Source organism: Camponotus floridanus, unplaced genomic scaffold (assembly GCF_003227725.1).
Source record: "Camponotus floridanus strain SB8 unplaced genomic scaffold, Cflo_v7.5 scaffold2, whole genome shotgun sequence".
NCBI lineage: Eukaryota > Metazoa > Arthropoda > Insecta > Hymenoptera > Formicidae > Camponotus > Camponotus floridanus.
In genome coordinates, this window is record NW_020229325.1 from 1315079 (window position 1) to 1336991 (window position 21913).

General features: G+C 32.5%; 5 protein-coding genes across 11 annotated transcripts; 2 read left to right on the top strand and 3 right to left on the bottom strand.

Moving 5' to 3' along the window:
* Positions 1-4: 4 nt before the first annotated feature.
* Positions 5-4372, bottom strand: LOC105258301 (85/88 kDa calcium-independent phospholipase A2). 3 transcript variants are annotated; one of them, XM_011269485.3, is made up of 5 exons: positions 4273-4372; positions 3897-4127; positions 2793-2883; positions 508-2633; positions 5-117 (listed from the first exon to the last, which is right to left on the bottom strand). In XM_011269485.3, the coding sequence occupies exons 1-4, from the start codon at positions 4350-4352 to the stop codon at positions 549-551; spliced, it is 2487 nt and encodes an 828-aa protein (XP_011267787.1). In that variant the 5' UTR covers positions 4353-4372; the 3' UTR covers positions 5-117; positions 508-548. The 3 variants fall into 3 exon arrangements, with proteins under 3 accessions (XP_011267787.1, XP_011267785.1, XP_011267788.1); XM_011269483.3 differs by lacking the exon at positions 5-117 and having other exon boundaries at positions 248-2633; XM_011269486.3 differs by lacking the exon at positions 5-117 and having other exon boundaries at positions 249-2633; positions 3897-4185; positions 4273-4358.
* Positions 4373-6523: 2151 nt separating this feature from the next.
* LOC105258302 lies at positions 6524-9832 on the bottom strand. 2 transcript variants are annotated; one of them, XR_003122701.1, is made up of 7 exons: positions 9642-9832; positions 9164-9318; positions 8737-8899; positions 8089-8652; positions 7677-7967; positions 7263-7591; positions 6524-7015 (listed from the first exon to the last, which is right to left on the bottom strand). XR_003122701.1 is itself a non-coding variant. In XM_011269487.3 (7 exons), the coding sequence occupies exons 1-7, from the start codon at positions 9697-9699 to the stop codon at positions 6977-6979; spliced, it is 1479 nt and encodes a 492-aa protein (XP_011267789.1). In that variant the 5' UTR covers positions 9700-9831; the 3' UTR covers positions 6530-6976. The 2 variants fall into 2 exon arrangements, 1 of the variants encoding a protein (XP_011267789.1); XM_011269487.3 differs by having other exon boundaries at positions 6530-7015; positions 7383-7591; positions 9642-9831.
* A 255-nt stretch (positions 9833-10087) lies between these two features.
* On the top strand, positions 10088-13024 carry LOC105258303 (malonyl-CoA decarboxylase, mitochondrial). Of its 3 annotated transcripts, none has more exons than XM_025408047.1 (11): positions 10088-10147; positions 10310-10586; positions 10664-10804; positions 11050-11190; positions 11316-11468; positions 11545-11698; positions 11799-11938; positions 12089-12224; positions 12282-12494; positions 12650-12755; positions 12833-13024. In XM_025408047.1, exons 2-11 carry the CDS (start codon positions 10371-10373, stop codon positions 12972-12974), a joined length of 1542 nt encoding a protein of 513 aa, XP_025263832.1. In that variant the 5' UTR covers positions 10088-10147; positions 10310-10370; the 3' UTR covers positions 12975-13024. The 3 variants fall into 3 exon arrangements, with proteins under 3 accessions (XP_025263832.1, XP_019885276.1, XP_011267790.1); XM_020029717.2 differs by having other exon boundaries at positions 10094-10181; positions 10330-10586; XM_011269488.3 differs by having other exon boundaries at positions 10096-10181.
* A 54-nt stretch (positions 13025-13078) lies between these two features.
* On the bottom strand, positions 13079-17520 carry LOC105258304 (CCR4-NOT transcription complex subunit 2). Of its 2 annotated transcripts, none has more exons than XM_011269490.3 (9): positions 17047-17520; positions 16094-16164; positions 15526-16022; positions 15131-15357; positions 14567-14809; positions 14211-14472; positions 13773-13880; positions 13455-13680; positions 13079-13228 (listed from the first exon to the last, which is right to left on the bottom strand). In XM_011269490.3, exons 3-8 carry the CDS (start codon positions 15849-15851, stop codon positions 13461-13463), a joined length of 1386 nt encoding a protein of 461 aa, XP_011267792.1. In that variant the 5' UTR covers positions 15852-16022; positions 16094-16164; positions 17047-17520; the 3' UTR covers positions 13079-13228; positions 13455-13460. The 2 variants fall into 2 exon arrangements, with proteins under 2 accessions (XP_011267792.1, XP_011267791.1); XM_011269489.3 differs by having other exon boundaries at positions 16926-17520.
* Positions 17521-17837: 317 nt separating this feature from the next.
* LOC105258305 (protein MEMO1) lies at positions 17838-20761 on the top strand. Its single transcript, XM_011269491.3, has 8 exons — positions 17838-18125; positions 18557-18638; positions 18735-18803; positions 19218-19330; positions 19493-19604; positions 19781-20000; positions 20112-20216; positions 20303-20761. Exons 1-8 carry the CDS (start codon positions 18074-18076, stop codon positions 20438-20440), a joined length of 891 nt encoding a protein of 296 aa, XP_011267793.1. The 5' UTR covers positions 17838-18073; the 3' UTR covers positions 20441-20761.
* Positions 20762-21913: the final 1152 nt, after the last annotated feature.

The following is a 21913-nucleotide window of genomic DNA, read 5'->3' on the forward strand; positions in this document are numbered from 1 at the left end:
TTTGTAATATTTTTTATTTATTTTTCTTTATAAATCTTGTGACGATGCAAATAAATCAGATGTATTATCTTCCTGCTTTGAGATTTAACATGTAACATTTATATTCTTCGAGATTACCTGCAATTATATAAAACAAAACAAAAGAAAAATGAAAAGCTCTAAGATTTTACACAGAATTTACAAGAGATTCATAAAAAAAATGATATGAAGTATTAAATTGTGTATCTTGTTTTATAATATATTATTTACTATTTATTATATTGCTAAAAAATTAAATCGTGAATTAAAAACACGAAAAAAACGCGAATATAATTATCACAAACGTAATTACCTATACGAAGAAACAAAACTAGTATATCATACTCATCGAGACGGCAAGTAGCAGTGAAGTAATATCTATAATATACATGCTACGAGTGAGACAATTGCTAGGCTAACTACATAATTAACCGAACCAGCGGCAAGTCATTGAAATATAATAAATATTAGATACTGTATACAACATACTTCTACAGCCAGGTACTTTTCCATGGCGCGACGATGACTTTTTAATCATTGTCTAAATTAGTATCACGATCAATGATAGCTGCCAATTCCTTCACTTGATCTCGATTCGCGTGCATAAACGCTTTCGCGGTCCAGATCATATGCGCCAGAATCTCGTCGCTCTTCTCATCCATGGCTACATCCTCCGTTAATTGTGGATTGAATCTGTAATATGGTATACCAATCATAGAACACCAAGTACGAGCGCGATCGACTACCCGACCATCGCTGGCTGTCGCTTGATCGACCAATAGCGTTCCCAGTGCTGAGATACCGAACGCAAGTTTGGCGGTATCCCAGAGACTCTCAGGTCGGAAAACATCGATTTCGTTCAGCGTAACAGTAGTCGGCATAAGTCCCGTGCCGATGGAAACCACCAGGGACAACGGTATCGCCTCTTTCTCGCGACCGGTGGCCTTCAGCGCCAGATTATATTCGTGAATTTCCGTCATGGCATCTAAGGTGGGATTATTGGCAATCAAACCGCCGTCCAGAAATCGGCCGAATGCTCGAAAGTATGATGGCGCCGCGCCGGTCGCCCTTGCTGCCTTCCAGAGAAGTTGTTCCCGCGACGATAATGTTGTCTTGAACATCGTATTTCCCGGCACTTTCAATAGGGCACTGGGTGACTCGTAGTTACGGAACAAATGAAGATCCACGGGCTTCCGATCGGCGAGCACACCCGTGATCATTATTTTAGGTTTATCGATATCTGCCATAACTGTATACGTACCGAGGCATTCTTTCAGCACCTTCTCGAGACCTTCGCTGTTGTAGGGTCGCGAGCCTACGAAGGCATCTTCTTTAATACGGAAATAAAGTGCCTGGCATTCCCGTAAGGACTTGCCTGCGGCCAGACCGAGTGCCAAGATGCCGCCAGTAGAGGTGCCAGCGATCCAATCGAAGCAGTGTACTACCGGTTTCCGCAGCACTGATTCGATTTCCAACAGTGTCTGTATGAGCACTAGTCCACGAATACCGCCGCCGTCGAGACAGAGTAGCCTGCCACCTTTGATTCGCTTATCACGTCCTTGCTCAGCCATTTTCTCCATGCTTGATACATGAAGCATTTGATCGAGAATTGTACGCGGCACATATCGCGGAGGTTCCGATGGCGCGATACCCGTATAATTTTCACCGTATTTGCAACCAAGATGGCAGCCCGTCATTTCTGCCGGGCATTTCTCTGCGCCCACTGCATGCAGCAAATAGATTATCTTGTTGCCTTCAGTGGTATCGATGTTTGCCTTGTGTCTGGGTGTTTCCGACTTCCAATTCCGCGCGTCGATATCGGCGCCAAAACCAATGAGCGTCTGTACGATAGCCAGAGTCTCCGCCTCGACGGCAAGATGTAGCGGTGTGTTGCCATCGTTGTCAACAATGTTAACGGATGCCATATGGCTTAACAAGGCGACTACACAAGGGAGTCGTTTGCGCATCACCATCACGTGCAACGCGGTGCGCCCTTCAAAGTTGAGAGCATCGATATCACAGTTAGTATCGATCAACGCTGTGATCACCTCTCGACTGCGTGACCAATGTAATGGCGTACCTCCAAACTTCATATCCTCCGCGTGAAGCACGTTTGGTTTGTTATGCAAAAAATCGCCAACGTAGCCAGGACTCGAGGGCTGGCCCTCAGTAGCGGGTATATTCACGTCGGCGCCAATCAGCAAGAGCGCTTTGACACACTCGGGCTTGTCATTTTGACACGCGACATGAATGGGAGTGTGACCGTTGCTGTTACGGCTGTTTAAACTGTTTGGAAGACCCGAACCCAGAGCAAGAATGATCTCTTTGGTAGATGTAGCAGCGTAATGGTAGACCGTATTCGCATTGTGGTCTAGGTGTTCTAGCGAACTTTTGGATGCTATTAACAATTCGACGGTGCGCAAATTGTTGGTCTGTATGGCGACTTGTAAAGGAGAAATTCCAGTCTCCAAATCACCACTGTTGAGCTGACTATTAACAGCGGCGTGCATAAAAGCATCGTGAAGTGCAAAGTAGGCCGCTAGATGCGCCAGAGTCCAAGCCGGATGTTCCACCAAAGTGTCGCAGAGCTTTTGAATTTTTCCAACATTGCATATCTTAAATGAGATGATAAATCGATATATAATAATTAAATTTATTCTAATTTATATATAAAAGATACCAGAGAGAGATATATTGAAAATAAAACCTATTTCTGTTTAGAGTTAAACAAATTTATTTTTACAAATATGTTTAAAATAAAAAAAAAATACTACCTCACGTGCTATCTGCACGAGCACAGGGACTTTGTCTTTATATATTAAGAATCGTGCATCCGCTTCTTCCAGAGTTTCTGATCGGAATAAACTGAAAACAAAACCATTTAAAACAATGTTTAAAAAATATTCAAAGTTCAAAGTTAATTATTAATATTAATAAGAAAATAATGTAACAGAAAGTTAATTATACATGTTGAAAAATGCAGAGATATTATTATCTACAGACAAATGTGTATATAAATATCATATATTATTAAAAAGTAAAAAAAAATTATAATTTAACATATATATATATATATATATATATATATATATATATATAAAATCATATAACGGTTTTTTTATAATTTAATTATATTATTTTTTTATATTATTTTTTTAAATTTAATTATATAGATACCCATTTTAACATTTATTTTTGGTTATTACGTTGAAAAACATTCTTTTGGGAAATTGAGAACTTTGAGAGATTTTGAAATGTTTGCTAAATGGCAATATTAAGGAAATTTAAAGATCAAATGTATCTTTTTAAATAAAATGAATACTTTTCTGTACCTAATTATTTTTATAGATATCCATCTCGTTTATCAATAATTGGCGTAAGGGTAAGAGGCTGACCAGCAATGTATTTATTTAACAATTCAAATAATGAAGTGTTAAATGACTACAATAGCCTATGAAGTAGTAATAAAATTTTAGTAATTTATTTTTTTTGTTTCCTCTCCTCTCTGTATCTCTTTTGTTAGCAAGGTTTATTGCAGAATAATATGAATTAAAAGTGCATATCTCAGAGACACTATTGGATATAAGTATTCTAATATTTCTTTTAGTATATTCAATTCTCTATCAAATTTTATATTAAAAAAAAGAAAAGATAGTTATTTCATTTTAAAAAGTGCATTTAACTTTCAAATTTGTCTCGACAATTCCAGTTAGCAAACTTTTTCTCACCAATATTTGCCTCAAAATCTTTCAGCCCTCTAAAAGAATGTTTTTTAATTCAATGTAGTTTCTGAAATATAAAGATTTATAAATACAGAAGTGGGTCGCTCTGCATATATTTTATACTAACAAAATAATGATGACGATGACAAGATGTACCTGTACGCCTGATGCAAAGTCTCCGTGCAAGGTCTATGTAACACAATTTCGTATTTATCTTGATTTTTTATTTCACCAGGCCCATAGAGAACGATGCCATCCTCACGGGAATGTATGCGTCGATTACTGTACTGTTCCGGTCGAACCTCTTGAACGACATTCGGCGGGACATCCGAGAAGACGATGTTTCGCAGTACATTGTTCGCAATGGTACCAAGCCATGCCATGGTGCTGATTTTGCGATGAGTAACGATGTTTTGCGGTAATGGAACAATGAGACCCGAAGCCTCTATCGTGAGAAAGTATTACGCAATTATACGTTATTCATTGTATCGAAAAAAAGCGATATTATAAATATGTATCTTGTACTATGTACCTTGCTCCTTTATTTACCCGGCTCACACATCGATAGATTTGACATTTATCTAACTCTAGTCTAAATTCTAGATCGACCATGAAGACCTCATACGATGAAAACGCAAAGCTTTGCAATCAGGGTTGCCAATGTTGAGGAATAAATTTTCCATTTCTACGTACGCTGCCATCACATATACACTGGACTGAGCATCGCGATAGACAGGCGAGCGCCTGCTGAGAGAGATACTACATGAGAGGTCTATGCCCATCGAGGCGGGAAACAAAATTACCAATGAGATATTAGCAAAAGAAACAGACATACAGAAGTAAAAGTTTAGTTTTGATTTTATTCAATGTTTATATTTTATAGATAAGCGAGCTCTTTAAAGACCTTCGATGCTGGAGACTCGACGAAAACGAGAGAGAGAACGAGTAAGGAACAAGCGAGATGGCCAACATCAAAGAGAGTTCCGAAGTCTCGTTGCGAGCTTTTTTTTATTTCCTTCTTTCGCGTATCCTATTTCATCTTACCACAGAAAATAAAATTTTTACATTTCGCATTTTATCAATTTAAAAATAATTTTAATGGATTAATGAGATTTTTACGATTAAAATGACACCACACATGACATAAATCGGATTATTTTTAATTAATATATATGGTTAATCTAGTTAAAAATAATCCGATTTATGTCGTGCTTAATGTTATTTTAATCGCAAATATCTTATTAATCCAATAAAATTATTTTTAAATCAATAAAATATGACATATATATATAAAGGTGATCCGATTTAGAAAGAATGCCCCATATATATACATATATATTATATATTTGTCATATTTTATTGATACATATACATATACATATACATATATAAGTGTGTTTTATAAAACGACCGTATGTTCGTGCTAGATCCATTAATTATTGTAAATCTCACAATCAAAGAGTACGAAACATTATTGCGTATGATCTTTTTTCATTTTAATAGTATTTATTATTGGGGTAATATACACATATTTATTTTATTAAAATAATATTCAATAAAAATAATTAAAATAAAATTCAATAAAATACTTTTATTGAAATTACTAAAACATTTTTTATGTGAAATAAAATAAAAGCATTTTAATTCTATATTATATATATATATGTGTGTGTGTGTGTGTGTGTGTGTGTGTGTGTGTATACACGTATATATTACTTCATAATATATGCTAAAGTGAAAAAAGATCACGCGCAGTTAATGATATGTAATAAAACATTAATAAATGTATGATATGTTTCGTACTTTTGAGATCCACAATTATGGATCTAGCATGGACTCGATCGATCGTTTTACCGTGGCACTGGAAAGTGGATCTGGCCACGTAGTTCCGCCGGCCGTAAAATGAATCGAGTTAGCGCCACTGTACGACGGGGAAAAAGCGTTCCGTGAAAAACGGCCGTAGGACCACTCTCAGGCTTCTCTCTGACCATAACATCTCTCAGTCTTCTCTCTGCTACAAATTTATCTTTATCTCTGTCATGAACATATTAAAAAAAATTCAAATTATACATTTATAAAATTATAGTTTTTATAAAATTGTTAGTTGCAAATACTAGATTAAAATTCTGGTAAATTATATATATCTTTCTCTTTTATAGTTAAATCTATTTTTAATGAAAAAATATTACAATATATTACAATAATTTTTTTTAATAAGTATTACATATTTTGCGACAAGAAAAAGTCTATTATACAAATCTGTTATATCGATAGTTTAATGGTCGATTGAATAATAATGCGGGAAGTAACAATCAGACCCGCGTCTTAACATTTTCTTTTTTATTAAAGATATAAGAGAAACTCTTATATCACACAATATCATGTGATAATTATATATATTTAAAATCAAATTTGGATTAATTTATTCAACATCTCGCAGTCGCGTAATTTTGTCTCTTAAATTTCATCTAAAAAATCTACTTCATTCCTTAAATTTAATCTAAACTGACTCTATTTAAACTAAAATTTTTAAAGAATCTGTTTGATAACAAATTATACTAAAATTATTTGTATTAAAATATAACGCGATGTATACAGGATGTCTAATATGAGTATGATTTAATTCTGTTCTTAAATAAAGCCTCTTCATATATTAGCGATTTTTATACATATGTATACATATATAACTTAAAGTATAGAATTATTTACTCATTACTATTATATAACACAAAACATGTGTAATTATTAGTAATCAACATAATAGTATTTAAATATACATGTGTATATACATGTGTAATTATTAGTAATCAACATAATAGTTTCTAAATTATAAAAAGAATTATAAATTGATCATTTTTGTTGCAATTTTAAAAAAATATCAAATTCTCCTTTCATCATATTAAGAGCAATTCTAATATATTGTGTTGCATACTAAATTCACAGCCTATATACATTACTTCTTTGTCTTTATGTACAACTTTCGATTTGATTGTTTGCAAAGAACAATTGCAAATGTATTTTTCTTTTTTTTTTTTTCATAATCAGTATTGTACGATTTTTAAGCGAAACCGCTTAGAGATCTATTACTGCAATAACAAAATCCGACGAATCTTTCCATCATCAATACTGTTAAATTTGTTGATGAATATTTTTCTGATGAATTCCTTGTTTTTGCTCTTCGCAAAAACATTTGTTAACATCGCTTTTTGGAAAATTGCTTCTTGTTAATGCATACATCACTGAAGTGTTTGTGAATTGCTAAGCGGTTCATATCCCTGTAATAAGCAGTTTATATATTAGTGGCTGCGACTAGTATAAATTTTTTTTTTATAAAAAGTGAAAAAAATTCTATAACAGAAGAACTTTTCATAGCCGTTTTAATCTAAACTTTTTTCAATTTAGTTAAGTTAAATCTGAAATAAAAAAGTGAATAAATTAATTGGAAATAATGAAAAAAATAAATTAATTGAAAATAATAAAAAAATAAATTGAAAAAACAAAGCAAACATAAATAGATCATACTGCATTGGAAAATAATGGAAAGATTAGACGGCAATAGAGAAGTCACATAATTTGCACAATTTTTCATTGATTCATGCTGCCATAATAACGTATATTTGGCCGTTCACTTCCAGGTCTTACAGTGTTATTAAATGAGTCGCGTAAACGTTCTGTAAACGTTTTGTATTCCATTTCTGGATTACTTTGCCCAAAATCGAAGTTCGCAACTTCTACTGTAAATCTTGCTCTGCTCTGAATATAATATGCTACACCAAATACTATCAGCACCACAGCAACGAGCGAACAAGTGACTGGTACTACGATAACCGACAATTGTGGTTTTGTTGTAACTATAAAAACATTATATTATTGTGCGATTGTCAGTGAATTAAGAGAGGATCCTTAACAGATACTTTTTTTTTTATAAGAATTTACCTTTATAAATGTTTATTGTCAATGGATAAATATGTGCACCAATTTCATTGTTCAATATAATCAATATTGTGTACACACTGGGCTCAAGGAAATAATGAAGAATGGAGAAATTGCAAGAATGCAAGTGTTCCACATTGCTGCATGTCTCATTTCCTGTTACATTATATTTTCCATGGTGGAATTGAAGACACTTAGAAAAGGGTCCTGACCCCTTGCAAGTTACATTCAGAGACAGCATATCCCATGGTTGGATCCAGTTTGTACCTTCCACTGAGATGTTTGATATAGGAACTAAAGATATTCATTAAGAATGAAAAGAGTTATAAATTATATTAAGATTAATTTATACATATAAATTTGCATACAATCAAAAATAATCTTTTTTAAAATATCAATTATATATTTTACTAACCACGAACGTAGATTTTCTTGTGGAAGTAGCCATATATTTTTTTAGGATCCGGTGGAATGAAAGAAATGTTTGAACAAACATAAGGAAAAGATATATTGGTAGCATCTGTCATGCTTACAGTGATTGGAGATGCAATTATTGCAGGGTTTGCACTCGCGATAGTTGTTGGCAACATAGTTGTAGTTACAGCTGTAACATGAGTTCCATTTAAACTTGCTGTAGTAATATTCGGCGGGACTGTTGTCACATTAGTGGCTGTAGTCGTAGTTGGTGGCAAAATGGTTGTTGTCGTTGGTGGATTGTCCGAAGCAATTACCAAAGCTTCTATTTCATGCGTTGTCCCAGGATTTGTAAAATTGTAAGCAAAGGTAAAATCATTTGTTTGGCCATAATACTGGCAATCGATAAACCAAAATGTTGATATTGTCATTGCCTTCTGTATTATAAAGTCATAATCTTCTTTATGTATATCTGCTATTAGTTTTGCTTCGTTTATCGAAGAGATATAATCCCTCATTATGGTTTTATTATTTTGTTTTATAGTCATATTACCATTCAGATATTCTAAAATTAAAACAATTAATAAATATAAGAAATGATATATGAATAAGAAAAAGTAGCGAAAGAAAGTGTTTTAATAAAGTTTACCAGTAATCTCAAAATCAATAGAATCACTTGTAACAAAGATCCAGATTGGAAACAACTTATGAATCTTGTTATAGACTTGTAAAGTCATCTTGTAATTTCCAGAAGTGTTATTTTCCCGTGGATAACTTGTATTCCAAAATACTGTTCTATTTAGTGTTATAATCTGCAAGATAATAATATATGAAATTGATAATAACACTTGTAGTAAAAACAACAGGAAAGTATTGATTTAATATCAAATATAGATAAAAGAGAAGTAAATAAGTATATAACCAGAAGAAACACTCATTAAAATCCAATCAGTTGTTAATAAATAAATTAATTTGAATACTCAAAGTTTTAAACAACAGCTTAGTTACTGTATCAAAAATATACGACAAATATATAATAATTTTCCAATGATCATAAAACATCATAATTTTCTAACCATATATGTATTCTTTAACGAGTCGGACCAAACGTATTTGTATTGTTTCTGTGGAAACCAACTTTGCTCTGTGTACAAATCTGCTCTGAAAGTGATGTTAGCACCCAAAACAGTTGGTCCATCATATGACAGTTTGACATAGTCGGTGGCAGTAACTGCAAAATGATTAAACATGAAGCAATATGTATCATTTGTCACAATGGGCGTTTTTCAGCAACACAGAGGTCACAATCAATCATTTCATCCTTGTTTACACTCAGCAACCAACAAGGATGAAGTAATTCTGTGTTACATGTCAATTGTGTCCTTTGTTAAAAAATACCTAGTATCTGCAAAGATAAGCAAGAAACGCGCTACGGGCGTATCAGTAAAGCATGTAAAGAATAAAAAAACTATCGTATCAATGTAATGATATGACACGCAACGTGACAGAAAGTAACATTCTTTGAGCAACGTTTAATTTGTCACGAATTATTACCTTGTAAGAAACACCATACACCCCAAATAAATTGGCAATAGAAATACGCTGTTTGCATTCTGTACGTTATTAATAGAACGCGTCACATTCGCAATTATTTTTAAATTACTTTAACATTCATCGAGAGCACTGACAATAATTCTTGACGGTTTCTTACTGACTGATTCACCATTTTGATATATTACAGTGCGCTCCACTTGACGCTATTTTCGCTTCGAAGTACAAAATTCTCCACAGAATAATCCATTTAGCTCTTCAAATAGAATACACATCTACCAACGATCAATAAATATGCGATTTGTAATGCCAACTGAATATTGGAACAATCGGTAATATATTTCCTAAACAATGATTTTATCTAAAGTAGGTAATAAATGATTATGCTTTTATCTACACAAAACAGCAGTTCAATAACAGCTGTTCACTGTAGGAGCTGATACAACGTATTCATCATATGTATCAGCTCATCAGCTGTGATCAGCTGATACAGCTGATACGTGTAATGAGTACGTGACATGCGATATACCTGTTGGAAATAAAGTATCTTAAAGTTTAATTTATTTTTCATTAAAATCTAATTTAAAATTATAATTACTCTTCGTTTCATTAATATAAAAGAATAGTTTAATTAAAACTTGAAAAGGATTTCGTGTTTATATTTTTTATAGAAAATTAATTGACGCTATAGATATACAGTTGCAAACCAACTAAACTTCATAAAAGATTACAATGTTGGGAAAACTTTTCTCCGAGTTTCTACCGATTACTCGACATTATGGGCTCACGACAAAAATACATTTTGCTAATATATCGAAGCGGAATGTTGAATATAGAAGATCATCAACTTCATTACATGTCAAAACAAATAGCACATTGCCTGTGGATGAAGAACTGCAGGAAATTTTTAAACTCAAAAGTATCAAAATCAGTAACTGGATTATAGAGGTTGCTGTAATTTTTAATTTTATGATATAAAATGCAATTTTTTCTATCAAAAATTTTTACATAAAAAATATTTACAGAACAAGGTACGTGCATTATGTGTCAGATATACTGAGAGCAACAGAGAGAATCGCCAGCGGATTTTACGCACATTGGCTTTACAATATGCTGTCCAACATAATGATATAAGTCAAGTGGCAAAAAAGTTAGTTTGTACCGAGGTATATTATTGTATGTGATAGTCAATTTTAATCGAATTATATTCAAGATACATTAAATCTTATTTCAAGTTGTGATATAATATATTGATATGAATGTATTTAGCACGTTTCTTTCATATAGTAATATTTTGCGAAATGTATCTATATATAGATTTATCATACATAAACATAAATATCTAGAAAAAAATACATAAATATCTTAGAAAATATAGTTGCAAGATGATAGTATTTTAATTTTGTTTTAGCCTGAAAATGAGAGGCAAATGATTACTCATGAAAGAACTTTGAAGAATGTTCTTACGCCTGCTTATCATTGGTTATTTTTTATCATAGGAAGATTGCAGCATGGTGTAAAATTTTTAGTCGATTTAAGGACTGATGTGCTGGTAAATAGATATTAAAATATAATTTATATTATAAATTGCGAGTAGCGTTACATTCTTCTTATAAAGTATAAAAATCTTTATCATATCAAGCTAGATTTTTATTTCCATTGAGATACTTTTATTAGGAACTAATGTCAGAAGCAAAAGATACAGATGAAAGTATAATAATACAACAGCTAAATCATACTTTGCGAGATTTGCTTTTGCTCTGGTTTTCAATAGGTTTCTTACATATGGAGAGAATAACTTGGGAAAGTGCATGTGATATATTGCAAAAGGTAACAATAACTCCTATTTTATATTTCATTTATTTTCAATTTTTATTTCTGATTTTTTATTTTCAAATCTTAAAAGGTTTCTGATTATGAAGCCATACATCCTATAAGAAACTGGTTGGATTTGAAACGCAGAGTTGGACCATATAGAAGATGTTACATATTTACACATCCATCCATGCCAAGAGAACCCATTGTTGTATTGCATACAGCATTATGTGATATTATACCAGGTTAAATATACAAGGAAATTTGTTTTTCAATTTTTAATTGAAGTCATTTTACAAAAAAGAATAGTGTAGCTGGTAATCTTAATGTATCTTTGATTTACAGATTCTGTAAAGGGTATTGAGGAAGCTGAATCTAGAATCCTAGGAAATGCAAAAAAACATATAACATTTTTAGAAGAAGATAAATCAAAAATAAAAGCAGCAATATTTTATTCTATAGCATCTACACAGAAAGGATTGCAGGTAATTAGTAATAAAAATTTCATTTGATTTAGAATATCACAAATTTAAAAAAAATTATATATATGTATACACACACATGTGTTATATAATAATTTTGTATATACTATATAGATAAAGTTACATGTAGCTATAAAGAAATATTTTTTGTAGGGCATTGAGCTTGGTAATTATCTAATAAAAGAGGTAGCTATCGGGATTACAACTGAATTTCCAGCTGTGCACCAATTATCAAGCTTATCACCAATACCAAATTTTACAATATGGTTATTCGATAAAATAAAACAAGGTAAATTATTTAAAAAAATAAAAATAAAAGTAATATGTTAATATATTTGTCTCACAGATATAACATTCATATTTACCATGCAAGAATATGAAATTATAAAAGATATGTTAAAAACAAAAGATGTGGTATTAGCCCTGAAAAAGATTCTGAGGACTTCATTATGGACAAATGATAAGCAATTATCAGAATTTTTAAAAGAACCATTACTTCGAGCATGTACATGGTATTTATATAAGGAAAAACGACGTGGCTATGCTTTAAATAATGTTGGTATGTGTTGCTCTTTTTTTCCTTTCATAATCAATCATAAAACAAATTATATATATAGATATTCCTAAAATAAAGTATTGTAAATAATAAATGATTAAAAAATATTTTATGAAAAAATATAATTTTTTTTTAATAATTTGTATACGTTTATGCAGCTAATTTTCATTTGCGTAATGGAGCTGTGATGTGGCGAATAAACTGGATGGCTGATCCTTCGCCGCGTGGAGTAGCAAATAGCTGTAGCTTAATGGTTAATTATAGGTATACATTTGAAAATCGATTTTATTTTCTAAAAAAAATTAAAAGTAATTTCATTATATATTGCTTTTTCTCTTTAGATATTTCCTAGAAGAATGTGAGAAAAACAGTCGAAATTACATTGAACACTTTGTCATAAATGCTTCGGAAAATATAATTAATATTGCCGCACAAGCGGAAAAATTAAGAGTTACTTATAATACAAATTATGATATAATGTGACAGGATCATGAAGAAATACAACAAATGTCTACAAGCATGTCTAGGAGCAGAAGAACGATGTGGCAAGATATTGATGATGATAATGAATTGATTATAATTGTTATGGAGGTGAAGGTGCTTAAGTTATTGATAAAAAAATTTTCTTTATTACTCTTCAAATTTTATGTTTTTATTAAAGATTATTAAATTTGTTCATTTATACAATAGCTGATTCGTTTCCAGCTTAAAGACAGCACAATGGTCTGCAGACAAGTCTAGAACAAATAATATATAATTTTGATTATTATTTTGGAAATTATCTCTATTTTTTTTAAGAGTATGGGAAGATAATTGCAAAGTGCCATAGTATTGATACAATATTAAAAGCATTAATTTTACACATATATATAATTTCTTCTCTGGTATTTCTATTAATAATTGTATACATTTTCTAAATTTATACATATATTTATATATAAATAAAGAAAATTAAGTACATACCTGTAGTCAAGGCTGAGTTTGGTGAAAGTTCGCGGGAAGATGAGGTCTACTTTCTAGTTTTGTGTAATCCAAATGGAATTCCTTAGCTACCTTTCTCCAGTTTTGCGCATCAAAATAATAATAAGTACCACGTTCATATGTCGACGTCTTTTCTACAATTCCCAAACCTGGTGCCTGTGTTATCCAAACTTTTTCTTCCATATGATATCGCCATTCTCTGCTGTACCTTTGTATCACACATACAGAATTATATGAATATCATATGAATATCATATTTGCGAAAATATATTTCTTAGCATGAAAATCAATCATACTTACAATTCTGCTGCCGCGGCTAATTGCAATACATCCCCAACATTTGTATAAAACATATAAAACAGTAGATCATCTTTATACCGATTTAGTTTAACTGGTGCTAGTTTATCCCTGAAACAAGAAAAAAAAGTTAATATTTGTTGGTAAAATAATTATTTATCTTAATGTAAAAGTGTCAACATTATATCCATTTTATTTTTGTTTTCTTTAAATTTCAAGTACCATTGTACCAATATCATATCATCTAGTGTTCATATTTCAAGTATCAATATAATTTCCATCTATCTTTTAGATTAATATCTTTAGTTCTCAACATCTCAAGTATTTCTTTGATATATGTAGTTAATAGATATTTTTATATTGTTTTTATTATATGATATAGTGCAGATTGGACAATAATATGGAATAATGTATTGAAATGCATAATAAATCAATCAATACCTGATCGCGGCATTTATAAGATATTCTGGTGGTACATGAAAATCTATATCTTGTGGTCTACAAGGTGTTTCCGCCCAGGGACCACCAAAGTTCTGATAAAGATTTTCCGGCGAATTCAAATTCAATCCTAACGCTGTAAGATCTTGACCTAACGCCAGTGACACTAGGTTTGGATCCGTCTCCGCCGCTCTAATAAACGTCAAGAGTCCAACCATACCGAATTGATCCTTCACCATACTTGCGGGTATGTTTGTCACCTTACCTGCATGCAACAATTATAAGATAAACGTTAAAAACTTAGTTAAGTAATCGTGCATCTTTCGTTCAAAATACGGATCTAATGAAACTTTAGTTACCGTCGGGCGATGTTTGAATGCCTCTTTTAGAAGACTGAGATTTTTCAGATCCTGGAGCTCTGTTGGCCTGTAGTACGTCCTGTCCGATCTCCGGACCGAGTCCTACAGGTATATTTTTATCACCAGACACACTACCACCAGGTGATGGGCCTTCTCGATTCTGCGTACCTGGTAATGCAGGAAAATCTTCCGAGCTCATAGTAAATTCGCTCGATTCGGATGTCGGCTGCTTGACCATCCCAACTGTAACATATAATTACATTGAATGACAATTACATTAGCATAAACTACTTATATCTATGCTAAACATATATGTAAATTTCATATGTACACATGAATAATGCTTTATATTATTCTGAAATTTCAATATCTCAATACCGAGAGCGGTAATATTATTTCAAAATGGAAAATACAATAAGCTTTTATAAAGTCACATGAAAGTCTTTCTACTTGCAAAAAGAAAAGAAGATTAATATTCAAATCCGTAGATGCATTATAATATTATAAATAATTGACAATGAAAATATATCTGCTCTTGCATGTTTGCATTCTTTTGACACTAACCATAAGGCTGTTTCCCTGGCATGGGACTAGGTTGCGGCATAGAATCACCTTGACCTCTATTCGTTAGGGAGGGAAACTCCGAGAGATCTAACAAAGGGGGAGTATTTGTATCTCCACCGCCTCCACTCCCGAAAACAGAGTGGAAATTGTTAACCGCACCTTGAGATCCGTAATTACGACTTGGAGGTATTCCGAAACTGCCCATACTACCCATTGGATTTGAAGCTCTGCAATATAGATGGAAATGATTGCAGAGACAGAAAGAAAAAAGCAAAAGAGAAGAAGCTATGGGCCTTACATTATTACATTCGATTATCTAATTCACTCCCGATGACGCGATATCAAAGATGCAGAATCTTATCATAACGAATATCATAATGAAGAAGAGAACTAACCCAAGAGCAGGCATCGTACGTCTATCGGTAAAAGCTCTCTGCCCAAACAGTCCTCTACTGCCCATAGGAGAGAGTTGCTGCTGTTGTTGATGGCTGTTCTGTCCGCCGCCAGAGCCCGATGCTCCGGGATAAACGTTAGTGGCAACTACCGCTGAATTGGCTGTACTCGAGGTGCTTGCAGATGAACCTGAGAACATGCCCGAGGTAGGCGTGACATGACCCGTGAGGGTCGATGTATTTAAACCCCCCCCACCGCCTGTTGCGCGTGAACTGAGACTTGCGTTCGCAATACTGCGTGGTGGTTGTTCAAAGTTCAAATTGGCCATAGCCCGATGGCACCACAGTTAATGAAAATGTTTTTGCCTGAAAATAGGCACACCAAGCACTCCTGTTTTGCAAAACTTGGTTAGCACATCCACTTCTTTTTTTCTAATACAACACTCAAAGACACTTTGATTTCATGGGATCGCCGATGATCCATGACAAAAATTTGTGATCTGAAACAAAGGAGATCACAAGTTATTTTCCATTGATCGAGCTGCTATCAAAATATACATTATTATTTTACCTCCTTCTCCTATCACAGCCTCTCAGTAATAGTTATATTCAAATGCAGCACAGAGATGAGAATATACACATCTGTAATAACAAACAATATTATTAACACTTTTATATATATATAAAGTATAGCAATTTATATATACATATACGCTACCTATACCTAACAAAATTAAATATGTATCTATGATTCAAAATTCTACAAGTTGTATATAATAATTCAAATTAATCACTCTGCCTATCAGATATATGTTAATTCTATTATAAACAGAATTTTGTAAACTCATTATACTGCAATAAGTACAGTAAATAATGTATGTCACTTTATGTTAAATAAAATTTATACTTTAACAAGAATCAAGAACAAGACACATGTATAAAAAAAAAACTGACGAAAAATCTCATTTTAAATTCTAAAATTTTGACATACATTTAACAATGCCAAATCTAATTCTATCTTATGTTTTTTACAGCACATTAAAAAAAATCGTAGGATTCATAAGTCTATAATATCACAGCTGTATATATGAATTTTATCTTTCATTAATGTCAATTCTATCTTGTAAAGAGATCATGTACGATAATAGTGGCTTGGCATACTCGTTTTCCGCGCATTTCCCTCAAAAACTGCGAGAGAGATAGAGAGAGACACCTAAGGTCCGTCCGCGAATAAAAGCGCGAATCGTCGCGCGTAGTAGTAAGTAAACACGGACTGATCAACGATATTGTTGACACTATCGGAACGGATAGAGACAGGCACAAAAGGGACAAAAGGTTATAAAGTGGTGTGCGAAACGTCAAAAAGCAGCGTAAGGAAAAAGTGCGGCGCGCCGCGACACTACCTGGGACGGGACAGCCACCAGCTGCGTATCACGACGCGACGAGTCCCATCGTGCTCGCGACGAACGGACGAGGTGGACGAGTGTTTAAAAAAAAAGAAAAAAAAAAAGAAAAAATACACACACGCGAAAACGTCGTCGAGATGTTGACTCTCGGTCGCGAGGTTCTGGCGGTGGCGGTGGTGGCGACGATCGGTGGACTCTCGGCGAGGGGTCTTCGCGCGACTCGGAGAACACAAACTGGCCGAAACTGTCACTTTGTCGCGCGCGCGTTAAAGTGCGAACACACACGTGGACATCGGGGCACGCGGCGATCGGGATTTCATACACATCACAGTGCCCTTCAGTTAACAGGACCTACTGTTTTGTCACTCGTAGTTTCACGAACTTAAACAACACTAGAGGCACGAACGTCTGCCATGTTAACAATTTCTACGTCGCTACTCGAACGAACGACCCGAGACGCGCGTCGAGTTGATCGATGGATCTCGTACGCGGCTGACATCGCGCGTAACAAATCCCTCGAGGATATTTTCACCTCGTGTATGCTTTCGCATCGTTAAAGTATCGTCGAGTACGTCGTCGTCTCGGCGAAAATGCAACAGTCTCGAACTTGACTAAGGATGCGCGATTCCTCGTCCTACGAATCTAGGGTATTTTTGCGGATATTATTTTTTCTCGGGCGAAAGTACGTTCCATTTAATGCTACCAAAATTTGTACTGTTCGATTGACCAATCAAGACGAACGGAGCAAAAGCTTCTTTGCTCTGATTGGTCGATCAAAAGCTTCGAAGCCTTCGTAATGTCAAATTAAACGCGAATTGAGCTCGATCGTAAATTAAAGGCCCATCCGCATCGCGTCGCGATCTGAGGAGAGATTACCAATCTGTCATGTTGCACTTCTTTGTTTTCAAGTCGACGCGTATCGGTGGGTCAACTTGAATATTCACTGAATAATCTATGGAAGGACAATAGTCAAGGTTTTGTGATAGCGTTTTATAAACATTTTACACACTCTCGGCTAAGATATAAGTCACTTTTATCACGCCTGATCTCGCCGAGCTTTCGTTCACATTAGATGAAGTGCCGTTAAGCGTTAAGCTCCAAGGAAGACACGCTTTAGAAAAGAGACAAGCGCGTTCGGTCCAAAAATGGCATTAATTAGGAGAGCCTCTCACGCTGGTAGTTGGTACTCTGACAATGGTAAGGAACATTTGTAAAAAATGTACTTCATTTTTTGTTTATTGCTCGTACATGTCGACAACTTTGTTTATTTGATAAAGTATCCGTGGATAAATTTGCGAGAAATGTTAATATTGTAAATTGAAATTTTAAACAATTTATTAATTTATCGTGTGCAAAATAAAAATAGGTTACTAATAATAGAATGTAGTGTCATCCAAAGAAGCTAAAATTGGATCTGATGAAAATCTGTAGAAATGCAATATATTACAGAAAATATATATAAAAATATTTTTTTAGTATACGTAATACATATAGAAATATATATATCTTGTTTACATACATATAGAAATATATATATTTGTTTAAAGATTTTTAAAGATATGCTTGTGATAAAAAATTTTTATTCATATATATTTATGTAATATTAAAATTATAACTCTTTATTATAGGTCCAGAGTTGAGTAAACAATTAGAAGGTTGGTTAGGTGCAGCTGACTTATCTCATGGACCTGCAAGAGCAATCATTGCCCCGTTAGTAATCACTTAGAAAATATAAATATATCTTAAAAAACTCCTCGCTATATATATATATGTAAAAATGATATAATTGTATAATTAATTTTGCAGGCATGCAGGATATAGTTATTGTGGGGCATGTGCTGGTTTTGCTTATCGGCAAATTAGTCCTGTAGTTGTGTAAGTAGATTATATCAATTCAATTATTCTAATAATTAACAATTTATTATGGTTTTTATAAAAATATGAGAAAGAGACAAAGCATTTAAGCCTTGTGGCTTTAAAATATAATATTGTCTTTTTATCACTTATATATTTTTTGTAACAATGTCTTATGCAAAATATTAAAGATTTTCTTTAATTACAATAGGTTAATAAAGAAATTCATTATGCTGCATTTTTGTATGTAAACTTGTGAATTTGTAATATAAACTTGTAAACTTATAATGTAACTAGTAACTTTCATATTTTATGATTATATGCCCTTATAATATGTAATTTGTAATTTGTATAGTTGTATAGTTTTATATTTGTATAGTTTGTAATTTTTCAAATTTCTCAGTCAAATGAAACGTGCAACGTGCTGTTATGCAGCCGTAGGATATTTATTCTAGGGCCTTCTCATCATGTGAGATTACCAGGCTGTGCCCTATCTTCGACTTCCATTTACCGAACACCGTTATATGATCTACATATTGATCAACAAGGTGCATATATGCAGATTTTATTTTTCTGCATCAATATTGCTTATTAAAAAATATATGCTTAGCTCTCATGTGACGGATATAAAAATATTAACCATGTTATTTATAAGCGCTTCTTATATAAAGAGCGCTTAAAAAAAGTTTAATGTGCATACATTTTAACAGTGAGAAGAGAACTTGAAGAAACTGGTCATTTCGAATGCATGGATCTGAACACAGATGAAGAAGAACATAGTATTGAGATGCAGTTGCCGTTCATCGCCAAAGTTATGGAAGGGTACGTTTAGAAATAAATTAATTCCCGATTATATATAATCGGAATATGGAAAATTATATTCATGAGAAATATAATGCAGAGTAAGTGAGAGTTGTACAATTTCTTTTATTTCTTTTTATTATGAATAAAAGTAAGTACATTACTCATGTGGGCATGTCTCTTATATGTGTACACAGATTTAAGGATTCATTTACCATAATCCCAATTTTGGTGGGATCCTTGAGTCCGGATAGAGAAGCGCTTTATGGGAGACTGTTAGCACCCTACATGGCTGATCCGCAAACATTATTTGTCATCTCTTCTGATTTCTGCCATTGGGGACAACGTTTTCGCTATACTTACTATGATAGATCATGTGGACCTATCCACAGATCTATTCAAAATCTTGATAAAATGGTATATATATTTATTTTTGAGAGATGGGGAGAAGACAATCTCCCTATCTTGTTTTCCTATTGTAATCTAAGAATATTGAAAATTTATTAAATGCATGCATATATTTGTCAGGGTATGGACATTATAGAAACTTTAAATCCTGCAATGTTCACTGAATATCTTAAGAAATATGGTAATACTATATGTGGCCGACATCCAATTGGTGTTTTATTGCAGGTATAAACATTATATGTGCAGATATCTGTATAAAAATTTTAAAGTATCTAATTTTACTAAATATTGTATATATTTTATCTTTGCAGGCCATTCACAGTCTCAAGGGAAATACAAATGGTCAAAGAATGAATCTGAAATTTTTGAAATATGCTCAAAGTAGTCAATGTAATAATATGAATGACAGTTCTGTCAGTTATGCTAGTGCTTCCCTAGTTCTCGAGTGATAAAAATATACAATTCGAGCATATGATCATTGACCAGCCTGAATATAAACATTTTCTTAAAGTGGGTTGGCATGACATAATAAGGTTCTATAAATTATTAAACGAGATTATAGAGGCACAGAACGTCGAGAGGTTTTGTAATGCAGAAAGAAGATAGGGGAACACTGAAGTTAACACTCTGCTGTAATTTATAATATTATTTGTATTATGTGGCTATTATACAACAGGTGTCGGGGCAAGTGTTAATTCTTGCGTTATATGTAACAGATGGAAACTGTACCATTATCGAAACCATTTGTATAAATGCATTTCGGTTTATTACTTACAAGAGATATTCAGTACTTCCAGATTTCAATATATAGGAAGGAGCTTAAATATTTCTTTGCTTTGGTTATTGACACAGCTACATATATGGTAGATATATAGTAGTGAAATGTGTTTCTCATATGTGCACATTTGAAAGAGAAAATTTCAAACTACCGGCACAAAAGAGAATATTGTTATTTGTAAACGAGATTATAATTATTAATTTCTTATGTAAATTTACAAATTTATTTAAATGATCCTTATAGTGAAAATACAATTTATGGTGCTTAAATTTTATGTCTAGATTATATATGTAGGTGTGTGTGTGTGTATATATATATATATATATATATATATATATATATATATATATACACCTACATATAAATTTATATATATATATATATATATATATATATATATATATAAATTTTAAAAACAAATATGTTTTAGGTTGATGTAGATTAATTTAAATTATAAGTCCAGAAAGATATATTATTAGTGGACTTTTATGCATATATTGTTACTTTTTAAAGTTATATAATTTAGAAATCGAAATCAATTTCTTTTAAGTTTTTTAATCAAACTAAGTTTATATAATACATTAGAGAAGAATTTTTTGCTTACATTATTTTATTTTACTGTGAAGTTCTAAATTATTTTGAATTGTTAATAAATTGTGAATTTTCTGTAAAGTCTCTTTTGTGCCCTTAGTATGAACAACTTGTATCAATTTGTATTGTAATATCGATATATCAATACAAGAGTTAGGACTTAAAATATATATTTATATGTTCTCTTTTTTTCTTTTTATACAAAGCAATGGAATGATCTCATATCCTTCCTATTCTACAATCTATTGTTACCTAAGCATAGGAGATTAAATCGAATAATCTATTGTATTATTGTATAATATGATGTAAGTCTGAAATGGGGTCAGTATATGTAACTGAAATGTATACGTGAGTCTTCAAACTCATGACGTGTGTTTATTTTCTTTTTTTACATTACTCAACTTCTGCATCAAACAATATATTACGATTTCAAATTATAAATTTATGATACAGAAAATCCAATTTCGAACAAACTAAAGGTAGATGGTATACGGTAATCGCTTTACGTTTCACAGTAAAGTAACTCGTTCGTAACGCAAAAAGAAAAAAGAAG

What these genes read in the sequence shown, in the direction of transcription:
- LOC105258305 (XM_011269491.3), top strand. Translation starts at nt 18,074, where the DNA reads ATGGCATTAATTAGGAGAGCCTCTCACGCTGGTAGTTGGTACTCTGAC. An exon ending in TTCAAAATCTTGATAAAATG is followed by an intron (nt 20,001 to 20,111) that starts GTATATATATTT and finishes TATATTTGTCAG; the next exon opens with GGTATGGACATTATAGAAAC. An exon ending in CAATTGGTGTTTTATTGCAG is followed by an intron (nt 20,217 to 20,302) that starts GTATAAACATTA and finishes TTATCTTTGCAG; the next exon opens with GCCATTCACAGTCTCAAGGG.
- LOC105258303 (XM_025408047.1), top strand. Translation starts at nt 10,371, where the DNA reads ATGTTGGGAAAACTTTTCTCCGAGTTTCTACCGATTACTCGACATTAT. An exon ending in CATGTGATATATTGCAAAAG is followed by an intron (nt 11,469 to 11,544) that starts GTAACAATAACT and finishes AAATCTTAAAAG; the next exon opens with GTTTCTGATTATGAAGCCAT. An exon ending in ATTATGTGATATTATACCAG is followed by an intron (nt 11,699 to 11,798) that starts GTTAAATATACA and finishes TTTGATTTACAG; the next exon opens with ATTCTGTAAAGGGTATTGAG.
- LOC105258302 (XM_011269487.3), bottom strand. Translation starts at nt 9,699, where the DNA reads ATGCAAACAGCGTATTTCTATTGCCAATTTATTTGGGGTGTATGGTGT. An exon ending in CGTTAAAGAATACATATATG is followed by an intron (nt 8,900 to 9,163) that starts GTTAGAAAATTA and finishes ATTATCTTGCAG; the next exon opens with ATTATAACACTAAATAGAAC. An exon ending in GCGACTCATTTAATAACACT is followed by an intron (nt 7,016 to 7,382) that starts GTAAGACCTGGA and finishes TGCTTATTACAG; the next exon opens with GGATATGAACCGCTTAGCAA.
- LOC105258301 (XM_011269485.3), bottom strand. Translation starts at nt 4,352, where the DNA reads ATGGTCGATCTAGAATTTAGACTAGAGTTAGATAAATGTCAAATCTAT. An exon ending in CGGGTAAATAAAGGAGCAAG is followed by an intron (nt 4,128 to 4,272) that starts GTACATAGTACA and finishes TCGCAAAATCAG; the next exon opens with CACCATGGCATGGCTTGGTA. An exon ending in ACTTTGCATCAGGCGTACAG is followed by an intron (nt 2,884 to 3,896) that starts GTACATCTTGTC and finishes TTTTGTTTTCAG; the next exon opens with TTTATTCCGATCAGAAACTC.
- LOC105258304 (XM_011269490.3), bottom strand. Translation starts at nt 15,851, where the DNA reads ATGGCCAATTTGAACTTTGAACAACCACCACGCAGTATTGCGAACGCA. An exon ending in CTTATAAATGCCGCGATCAG is followed by an intron (nt 13,881 to 14,210) that starts GTATTGATTGAT and finishes TTCTTGTTTCAG; the next exon opens with GGATAAACTAGCACCAGTTA. An exon ending in TTAGCCGCGGCAGCAGAATT is followed by an intron (nt 13,681 to 13,772) that starts GTAAGTATGATT and finishes TGTGATACAAAG; the next exon opens with GTACAGCAGAGAATGGCGAT.